This window comes from Rhodamnia argentea, chromosome 4, assembly GCF_020921035.1.
Source record: "Rhodamnia argentea isolate NSW1041297 chromosome 4, ASM2092103v1, whole genome shotgun sequence".
Classification (NCBI taxonomy): Eukaryota; Viridiplantae; Streptophyta; class Magnoliopsida; order Myrtales; family Myrtaceae; genus Rhodamnia; species Rhodamnia argentea.
The window spans coordinates 10672498-10683841 of NC_063153.1; the positions used below are offsets into that span (position 1 = coordinate 10672498).

Sequence of the window (11344 nt, forward strand, 5' to 3'; positions counted from 1 at the left end):
CTGAGGAATTTTGAATCATTCATATGCTTTAGGAATTTGGAAAAAAGCGGATTGGCCCAAGAAAACTGAACTCTGGATTATGTAAAGAAAACCGCAGCACTGTAGTCTCCAAGTTAGAATATCAGAACGTGTTATGTTTTGTTAGGGTTTGTTAAGTTAGGTCCTCTAGTTCTGGTTCCGATTCGGTCCATAGGGAATTGGAACCCGCATATCCTAGAAAAATAGAATTAGAAACCGGATCCTAGCTCATCTAAACCTGGAACAGGACAAAGAACTGGTAATCCGGTTCTTTATTTCCTAGTTCTATCCTAGAACAATGCTCACCCCTAGTTAACAATCAACTTGATTTATGTAAATACTAAAACAATGGCTTCTAAAGGAGCAAAAGCCGGCTCAGCTGATAAAGGGCTGTGAAAGGCGATGCATATAGTGAGCACATTGGATGACAATCACTTAATCAAGTTGGCCTAAGATTTATAGAAAAGGAAGGACCACATATTTTTATATCGCCAACCTAATCAATGGATTATAAAAAGAATAGAATGTTCACAAGAAAAAAATCTGCATAAGTAACTGAAAAAAAAAATCTTATCATTGATGCTCAAATTAAAGACAGAAAGGAAGATGAAGCAAAGAAAAAGTAACCCACGATTAGATTAGATCTCCAAGAAATGTTGTTTACGGTTTCAAAAAAAAAAAAAAACAGTAATCAGCTCCTTATAATCGATAAATGGAGATATTTGATTGGATAATCGAGAGGACAAAGGTAGATTGACAACTACATATGAGAGCAATCGACAATAGCTCGTCGACAAAGCCTATGGGTGATCAATTACTGTAAAATTTTGCTTAAGTGTTGGACACAACAAAGGAGAATGGGTCGGTCAAAGATGTCCAGTGGAGGCACAAATGCGAAGTGATGTTTGAAATGTCTTAGTGGTCTTGGAAGTTGTCACCGCTTGTAGATAAGATTGATTAATGTGCGAATAGAAACCCTGAAATCTCGAAAAATGTGCGGTTGTAATCGTACTCAAAGTAGTGACTGTTTGTGAGTAGTAATTAGTGGGCTATAGATGTCCACTGTAAGCATGTATAGAGATATTTATCTCTTTTCCAAACATCAAGTCAATGAAGTTCATTATTTCTATTTACCTCGCTCTTTACAGATTTAGTTTCCCAGTACTCTAATTTCCCAAATTGATCGTTCATTGCTTTTCAATTACAAGCCAGGCAATTTCTGCCCAAGATCAACACATTGGTGAAAGATTTTCACATTCCGAGTGAAAATCCCCTGTTGAGGGAAACAAATGCAAGATGCAACCGTAAGAGATCGATCATAATCATGTCCTAATGATTTAAAGCACAGATAATCAATTAACAAGAGAGATCACATCTTTCTCACTTCACCCCCTAGCTTCTTGAATTGCACTTTTGATCTTCGTGGCCATAGATTGGAGGCAAAAATCAATGTAAGAGCTCAAATCTTGGAGCCCCCAACCCTCAACTGGATCAGACGCAAAAGACCACTCAATCATGCACCCACCATTCTTACCATCCCCAGCATTCATGGGCATCACTCTAACTGTGGAAACATAGGATTTGAGCCCCATATTGTTGTCCAAGACCTCATAGCTGAAGCACTTGTCACTAGGGTCCATCATGAGGAGCCGCTCATTGGCCCATTTGAGCTTCGACGGGTCCAAGTCGCCGCCGAGGGAGGCGGAGGCACAGTACCGGATGAGGCCAGGCTGGCCTGGTATGCCCTCGACTCGGTGGCACGTGTCGATGGAGGGAAGCAACTTGTGAAGGCTGCAAAAGTCCTCCAGGAATGGCCACACTTGGTCCGGTGTTGGCCCTTTCAGATCAGCAGTGGCCTTGCCTTCCCATTTTGGTTGGGTTTCTTCTGCCATTGATTTAGCGAGAGAGAGAGAGAGTTGTTGGGTTTATGGCAAGGATGGAGACTTTTATAAAGAAATCTTCAGTTTTCCATTTTTCACAGAAACTATGGCATTGGTGCACGTGGAAGAGTATGAATTCTAATTTCTCGAGCATGCTAACTGAATATGACACTTCACTCTAAAAAATAAACGAGTGGTAAGATGCATGTGTACTGAATATGATATGATCTCAAAAGTTATGCTGCATGTGTACTCAATATGTCTAGTCATCGCCGATTATCTTGCGTGGCATAGCGCTGTGTCAGCATTTTTCAACTAAATATGATCGAAAGGACTGCATTAAAATTCCATGCAAATATGTAAGATCAAATTGACATTCATACAATAGATTTAGAACTAATTAGACAATTTCTCCAACAATCACCTAACAAGTGAGCTACAAATAGGAAAACTACTCGCCTCAATTTTAAAGAATACCTGTATTAACCCCTCTTCTCCCTCTCTTATGTAGCCAAAAGAAAACCAAAAGCCAAAGCCTCGAAACACCGAAGTGGACCCCCGTCAACTCCTCCTCCTCTTCACCCCACCAACTCAACTCCGATCGGCCCGATCGTATGAATCATGTCCTTTTCTAAGTAAAATTTCCTTTTATGCGTTTGCATTACAACACGGATTGCACGTTGGCAGTTTTCCTATTTATGATTATCATATAAAAAAATTACCAAAAAAGTTCTAAATTTATTGTAATTGTGTCAATTCAGTCTTAAATATTTTTTTTACCAATTAAGTCCTAAATATTTTCCAATTATGTCAAATCAGTCCATTTCGCAGGTCGGCGCTGATGTGAAATTTATTTTATAAAATTTTAATATTTTTAATATTTTTATTCCATTATAATTTTTGTTTTTTTTTTCTTTTTTGTTTTGGGTTTGGGCCGGCAACCTCCTGTTGGCCACCTGTCGATGTCCAGCGAGCTCCGCTCGCCCAAACCGAAAAAAGAAAAGCAAAGATAGAAAAAATATCTTTTAAAAAATTGAAAAATTAAAAAATTATTATTAAAAAATTATCACGCCAGCCCATGCAGCATCACTTTAGTACTAACTGGCCAAATGTACTAAATTGACATAATTACAAAAAATTTAAGACTCAACTATAAAAAAGATTAGAACCGAACCGGCACAATTAAAATAAGTACATGATTTTTTTGGTAATTCTTCTTTATTATATTATGCAATCATATCAAAGAATTGATTTCTCTGGTCATATACATAGTGAGGTGGAATGTCAGGTCATTATTATTTATTAGAGGTAAGAATAATTGGGATGTGCTGACATGGAAAAGAGAAAATGAAAATTATAAAGGTTAAGAAAGCCTAACCCTAACCCACATTCATGCACACCCGCAAAGAAGGCCTGAGGTGGGCGACAGCGGCAGCGGCGTCACTGAGACACGTGAGTGCGACTGGGTGCTCGCCAGCCTCAGGTGACCACCCAATGGCCACCGCCACCGCCTCCGCTTGCGAGCTATTTTTTCAATCTTTTTTTTTTTAATTTTAGTCCCATTTTTAATCTGCTTTAAAAAAAATTTTAAAGTCGGGTAAGACCCACGTTGGCATTTAACGGTGACGTCCGTATTTCTGGTTCTTATTCGTCCGTATTTAATCTGCTTTAATCTCAATTAAAAAAAAAAGTTGAGGGACTTGATTGAAAATTTGCAATAGTTCAGGGACTAAAGATACCTTTATTTATTATTAATATTATTTTTTTGTGGAATACTAGCAAAGCATGAATCACGTTTCTTTGGTGGACCAGAGCATTGCCGTATGGAATTGCATCATTGAGATTGCTTACATTATCAAATTTTGTTTGCTCCAATGTCCGATTTCGTTTGTCATTTGTGTCCATGACGAGTGTATTCTTTGACCTCTTCAACTCTTTGTTAGCCAGAAAACTAGTAACTAAATTCTAAGTTGATTGAATTTGAAGAGAACAATTTTAAATCTCTGTGGTTAATTCCGGCATATGCAAATAAAGAGACGCTTAATTGCAAACTAAATGAAAAAATTACATATATGATGGATTTATTAAATAAAACAACACCAACCCGCACGTCGAGTCATCGTGATCAAGGATTACTTATTTATGTTTATTTGTTTTTCTGTTACGGAATCCTAAACTATAAGGATTGTCAATTTTCTGTTTTACGTGGGATCCTAGTTTGTAGGGGTTTGTTTCTACGGATATTTTAGTTAGTGGGATATGTTAGTGGGTTTTTGTTATTGCTATTCTGTTGCTATTTTCTTGCTAAGTGGTTTTGGATGTTATGCCTATTTAATAGGTTTTTTGAATTGATGAATAAAAGTAACGTGAGATAGAGCAGAAACTCTCTCTACCGTCTTCTTCTCCAAAGCTTATCAAATTATTTTGTGGCCATTGAACCATTTGTTGTTGCTTGCTCGTTCAACAATCCGGTATCAGAGCCTTCTTCCAGGCGTTCGGTGAGCATCTCTGTTGTCAAGATGGGTGATCTTCAAGTCGTTGGCGGAATCAAGAAACTCAACAACCAGAGCTACAATTCTTGGTCCACCTGCATGATGTCTTATATGCGGGGCCAGGATTTGTGGGAGGTTGTGAATGGAAACGATGTGAGACAACCGGAGGCTGAAGATGTGAATGGGACATTGCGAAAATGGAAGATTAAAGCGGGCAAAGCCATGTTCGTTTTGAAGACGACGGTTGAAGAGGATGTGCTGGAGCATATACGAGATGTGGATACTCCCAAGGAAGCTTGGGATACGTTTGCCAAGCTGTTCTCTAAGAAGAACGACACGAAGCTCCAACTTTTAGAAAGTGAGTTGTTGTCGGTGACGCAGCGCGACATGACGGTCGCACAATACTTTCACAAAGTGAAGACGCTATGCCGAGAGATCACCGAGTTGGATCCGGAGGCTCCTATTGGCGATACCAGGATGAAGCGAATCATCATCCATGGTTTGAAGCCGGAATTCAGGAGTTTTGTCGCTGCCATACAAGGATGGCAAATTCAGCCATCGCTTGTCGAATTCGAAAATTTGCTAGCTGGTCAAGAAGCCTTAGCTAAGCAAATGGGAGGAGTCTCATTGAAGAATGAAGAAGAGGCACTCTATGCCTACAAAGGCAAGTGGAATTCCAAGCAGCATGCTTACGGTGGATCTAAAAAGAATGATGACAAGGTGAGAAGTCATCAAGGTGAAGACAAGGTGAGAAGTCATCAAGGTGAAGGGAGCATTCGCTCATGGAATGGTTCTAAGAACCGTGGCAATGGCCAAAAATTTGAAGGGAAGTGCTACAACCGCCGGAAGAAGGGTCATATGGCGAAGGATTGCTGGTCAAAAAAGAAGGCCGTCGAGAGTAATGCTGTTACTTCCAAAAGCGAAGAAGGATGGGATGCTGAGGCTTTCCTCGCTGTAGATGAGGAGGAGTTAGCCCTTACGGCAACAACATTCAATCAAATCGATTATGAGAATGATTGGATCGTTGACTCAGGTTGCTCAAACCATATGACCGGTGATAAAGAGAAGCTGCAGAACTTGTCAGAGTACAAGGGAAGTCGGGTGGTGGTGACGGCGAATAACTCAAAGTTACCGATAGCTCACATCGGTAATACGGCCGTCTCTCCTCAATGTAGTGATGCCGAGGTGCCACTCCAAAATGTCTATCACGTTCCAGGTATGAAGAAAAATCTTCTCTCGGTAGCACAATTAACATCATCCGGCCATTTTGTCCTATTTGGTCCACGAGATGTGAAAATATATCGAGACCTTGAGATTACTGAAGAGCCGGTAATGAAGGGACGAAGAACGGAGTCTGTCTATGTGATGTCTGCGTAAACCGCATATGTGAACAAGACGAGAAGGAATGAGACGGCAGACTTGTGGCACATGCGGCTAAGTCACGTTAGCTATTCTAAGCTAGATGTGATGATGAAGAAGTCGATGTTGACGGGACTTCCACAACTTGAAGTGAGAACAGATAGTGTTTGTGCGAGCTGTCAATATGGAAAAGCGCACCAACCGCCGTACGAAGACTCAAAATTCAAAGCGAAGGAACCATTAGAGTTGATTCACTCTGATGTGTTCGGACCAATTAAGCAAGCTTCCATTGGTGGAATGAAGTACATGGTGACCTTCATTGACGACTTCTCGAGGTACGTATGGGTGTACTTTATGAAGGAATAATCTGAAACTCTTTCAAAGTTCAAAGAGTTCGAGAAGGTAGCAAAAGCGGAGATTGATAAAAGAATCCGTTGTTTACGCACCGACAACGGGGGAGAGTACACCTCGGATGAATTCACGGATTTTCTTCGAGAGTGTAGAATACGCCATCAATTCACATGTGCTAGTACTCCGCAGCAAAACGGGGTAGCGGAGAGAAAGAACAGGCATCTAGCAGAAGTATGTAGAAGTATGCTTCATGCGAAGAATGTTCAGGGGCGTTTTTGGGCGGAAGCAATGAAGACGGCGGTTTTCGTAACCAATAGGCTTCCTCAACAAAGGTTACGTTTCCTTTCACCTTTTGAAAAAATATGGAACATGAAGCCCGTTGTTGGTCATTTTCGAGTTTTTGGATGTGTATGCTATGTATTTGTACCCGATCACTTACGTAGCAAGATGGAGAAAAAGGCTGTTAGGTGTATCTTCGTAGGATACGACAGTCAAAGGAAAGGATGGCGATGTTGTGACCCAACAACTGGGAAGTGCTACACATCTCGGAATGTGGTGTTTGATGAAGCTTCCTCATGGTGGTCCTCAAATAAGGAAGTACTACCGGACTCGGATGTTTTTAAGGAAGTGTCGGGAATTTCTCAATTCCAGTTGAGTTCAAGTGAAACAGAAGTCGTAGATGATGATGTAGATGTTGCAGAAGGCACAGCTCAAAATTCTTGGCAAACAGGTGTATACCAAAGACCAAGTGGAGAAGATGAGCCGAATGGAGCAGATACACCAGCTACACTTAGAAGATCAACAAGAGCCGTAAAGCCAAATCCCAAGTATGCCAATGCTGCCATTGTTGAAGAAGCAGATGCAAAAGAACCAGAGACATTTGAGGAAGCGTCTCAAAGTTCGGAGTGGATTAAAGCTATGGAAGAGGAAATTGCAGCATTAGAGCGAAATCAGACTTGGGAGCTCGCACCAAAGCCAAGAGATGTGAATCCTATTTCTTGTAAATGGGTGTATAAGATAAAGCGCCGCACGGATGGATCAGTAGAGAGGCACAAGGCTCGCCTGGTAGCCCGAGGGTTCTCTCAACAATATGGACTAGACTATGATGAAACATTTAGTCCAGTTGCAAAGTTTACAACTGTAAGAGTCCTACTAGCGCTTGCAGCGAGCAAAAGTTGGAACCCGTGGCAAATGGACGTGAAGAATGCATTCTTGCATGGGGAGCTAGATCGGGAGATTTACATGAGTCAACCGATGGGCTTTCAGAGTCAAGATCATCCCGAGTATGTGTGTAAGCTCCGAAAGGCTCTCTACGGGTTGAAACAAGCACCAAGGGCTTGGTATGGTAAGATTGCTGAATTTCTTACTCACAGTGGTTATTCGGTGACATGTGCGGATTCTAGCTTGTTTGTCAAGGCTAAAGGAGGGAAGGTAGCTATTGTGCTGGTGTATGTGGATGACTTAATCATCACAGGAGATTGTGAAGAAGAAATTCTTCAAACCAAGAAGAATTTGTCGGTTCGCTTTGGGATGAAAGAACTTGGACAGCTCAAGCATTTTCTTGGTTTAGAGGTCGACTATTCCGAGGAAGGGATGTTTCTCCATCAGCAAAAGTATTCCAAAGATTTGTTGAAGAAATTTGCAATGCTTAAATGTAAGCCAATCTCGACACCAATGGAGCCAAATGCTAAAATGTGTGCTCATGAAGGGAAAGATTTAGAAGATGCCACCATGTACCGGCGGTTGGTAGGTAGTCTTATCTACTTAACTTTAACAAGACCGGATATTTCTTTTGCAGTTGGTGTGATGAGTCGCTACATGCAAAATCCAAAGAAAACTCATTTGGAATCGGTTCGCCGAATCCCGAGATATGTGAAGAGCACACTTGGCTATGGCATTATGTATAAGAAAGGTGGAGCTTGCAGACTAGTTGGCTATCGCGATGCCGACTACGCAGGTGATCATGATACCCGGCGCTCAACTACCGGGTATGCTTTCATGCTTGGGTCCGGAGTAATTTCTTGGTGTAGCAAAAGACAACCAACAGTGTCTTTGTCAACCACGGAAGCAGAGTACCGAGCAGCAGCAATGGCAGCTCAAGAAAGCACTTGGCTTATGCAATTATTGAAAGACCCGCATCAACCAACAAAGTTTGGTATTTCTTTATATTGCGATAACTTGTCGGCAATACGTTTAGCGGAGAATCCAGTTTTTCACGCAAGGACTAAGCATGTGGAGGTGCATTATCATTTTATCGGAGAAAAAGTCTTGCAAGGAGAAATTGACTTGGAGCATGTTGGAACAGAACATCAAGCTGCAGATTTGTTTACGAAAAGTTTGAGTAGCAACAAGTTCGAAAGTTTTCGTCATCGGCTTGGTTTGGTGAAAAGAGTGGAAGCTGGTGTTGAGGGGGAGTATTAAATAAAACAACACCAACCCGCACGTCGAGTCATCGTGATCAAGGATTACTTATTTATGTTTATTTGTTTTTCTGTTACGTAATCCTAAACTATAAGGATTGTCAATTTTCTGTTTTACGTGGGATCCTAGTTTGTAGGGGTTTGTTTCTACGGATATTTTAGTTAGTGGGATATGTTAGTGGGTTTTTGTTATTGCTATTCTGTTGCTATTTTCTTGCTAAGTGGTTTTGGATGTTATGCCTATTTAATAGGTTTTTTGATTTGATGAATAAAAGTAACGTGAGATAGAGCAGAAACTCTCTCTACCGTCTTCTTCTCCAAAGCTTATCAAATTATTTTGTGGCCATTGAACCATTTGTTGTTGCTTGCTCGTTCAACAGGATTGTCTTACGAATCTTTTTGGAAAAATAAAACAAATGGAGCAATGATACAATATATGTCACACTTTATGTACTAGATTAATTTTTCATCGAGTCCATTGTCAGTGTAATCTCTTTTTTCTTTTTATTACAAATTCACTATTAGATGATCGGCATGTGGAAGAATTTGATTTCTTTAAGTAAAGATATTCAAAATACAATGTTGAGTGTGAAAACAATATGGTTAACTGACAATGGACTTATCAGTTATCTATTAGAATCTGTGTTAACTTTTTTTCCTTTTTCTGTGTAAATTTATGCACCATGTTTAGTATAAAATTATATGTCGTCGGCGTCGGCCGGCCAAATGGACTGAATTGGCACAATTGTATTAGGACTGAATTGTCATAAAAAAAAAAAGGTTTAGGACTGAATTAACATAAGTACAATAGATTTAAGACTTTTTTGGTAATTTTTGTCACACAAAACATGACCCTTTATCGATCTGGATGTGTTCTAAGTGCGACTTTATCTTCAAGCAAATATGGTGGAATCCAAATTAGGTGGAATCCGGTCTTCATTTGAAGATAAAATCGATTAATATCAAGGGTTTTTAGTGTGTGTCAAAAGTCAAATTAGAGCATGTAGAAAACACAATTCTATTAATGTATTATACATTACGGGAAATAGGAATAGTATCTGAATTTTCTCTTTGCGAGTAAGTGAAAACACTTGAGTGATTGTAGCTCTGAAGTTCTTCGAATTCATCAGTTCTTGTAGCTGGATCTTTCCATAATTAGGTACAGAGAGACATGGATCGAATAACATAAGTTTATGATGTCCTACTTTTTCCTTATTCATTTACCTGATAATTTCTTCTTCTCGAATTTGATTCAAATTAAAAGATCGATTATTTTTCACGTTATTTGACAATGTTTAGTAAAGTACACACATCTAACAAAATCATTATGAGAATTGGAGCAACTTGAGATGGTTAACAATTAACTTGATTTACATGATAATAAATAGATTGGCCTCTGAAGGAGCAAAAGCCAGCTTAGCTGATAAAGACTGTGAAGGTCAATGCTTATAGTGAGTACATGGGGTCAAAATCGATTCATCAGGATGGCATAAGATTCTACGAAAAGCAAGGACTAGCCACCTCTATACCTATTAACCTAACTAATGGATCACAAAAGGAAACGTATGAACGTTTACAAACTTCACAGGGAATAAGCCTACATAATTCAGGGAAATGAGAAGCTGATGGCGGCATTACTCTTGGAAGAATGACATGCACTTGACAGGAAAATTATCAAAAAGTCCTAAACTTATTGCAATCATATCAATCCAGTTTTAAACTTCTTCTTTTTTTCCGATTTAGTCCTAAACCTTACAATTCAGTCCATCCAGCCAATTTTGACTGGTCGGTGCTAATGTAAACGTTGGACGTTTAAATTTTTTTGATTTTTTATTTTTTCTTCCCTCTTCTTCCTCCAGCCGCTCGTTGGACCTCGGCGACCGGCTAGAGGCGACAGCTAACAAGGTTGACGTTGCTGCCACTAGGTGAGGTCAGCCTTGTCATGGGTTGGCAAGGCTCGGCCATGCCAGATTTGGGCTGGTGAGGGTCGGCCTTGCACAACCACAACAAGGTAAGCCTCGCCCTCGTCGGTGGCGAGCAGGGATGAGTTTCTCCTAAAGTCAATTGCCAAGGTTCGGCAACTGGCTAGAAGTAGAAGTTGGAAGAAAAAAAGAAAAAAGAAAAAAAAAAGGAACATGAAAATTAAAAAAAATACGAAAATATTATGTTGCCGATGACCGGCGCGGATTGGCATCCACGTCAGCCTTGGCTATTCAAAATTGGCCGGATTGACTGAATTGTCACAAATGCAAAATGTTTAGGATTGAATAAAAAAAATTTAGAATTAAGTTGGTGTAATTATAATAAGTTTATTAGTTTTTTATGATAATTTTACGTGCACTTGGCTCCACATATTTTTCAAAGGAAACCGAACCGCTTGTTTGTCCCATTTGCTTGGGAAGTCAAGAAGCATCCACAGAGCTTATTTCCTTCTTGATTCCCCAACTCAGAAAGAAAAAGAAACTTGTGTATTTCCCCTAGCTTGAACACCTCGAAAAGAACAGCAAAAGTTAATGAAAAAAATGAACGCCGGCGAATCATTTCCTCGAGCGAAATGAACCTGCCACCGTCGGAGCATCACCTGCCGCCTGCTGCAGCGGTGATTGGTGAATGGACTAGTGCATGACCTACGTGGCACTACTACTAGAGCACTCAATATTTTAGTTGTGTATAAGTGCGAGTCAATGATTTCGATTATCCAATATTTTCTCCTCACTCGATTGCCCAACAACAGATTTTGATATTTGTGCTAGAGTTACCCGTCCTATGCAAAATAGAACGCGCGATCCTGCTTGCACCGTTACAAGTTGCCTATAATGATGCT

At 40.1% G+C, this 11344-nt stretch overlaps 1 protein-coding gene across 1 annotated transcript; it reads right to left on the reverse strand.

Moving 5' to 3' along the window:
• Positions 1-1403: 1403 nt before the first annotated feature.
• On the reverse strand, positions 1404-1910 carry LOC115750110 (lachrymatory-factor synthase-like). Its single transcript, XM_030687283.2, has one exon. The coding sequence runs from the start codon at positions 1908-1910 to the stop codon at positions 1404-1406; it is 507 nt and encodes a 168-aa protein (XP_030543143.1).
• Between the last annotated feature and the right edge of the window lie 9434 nt (positions 1911-11344).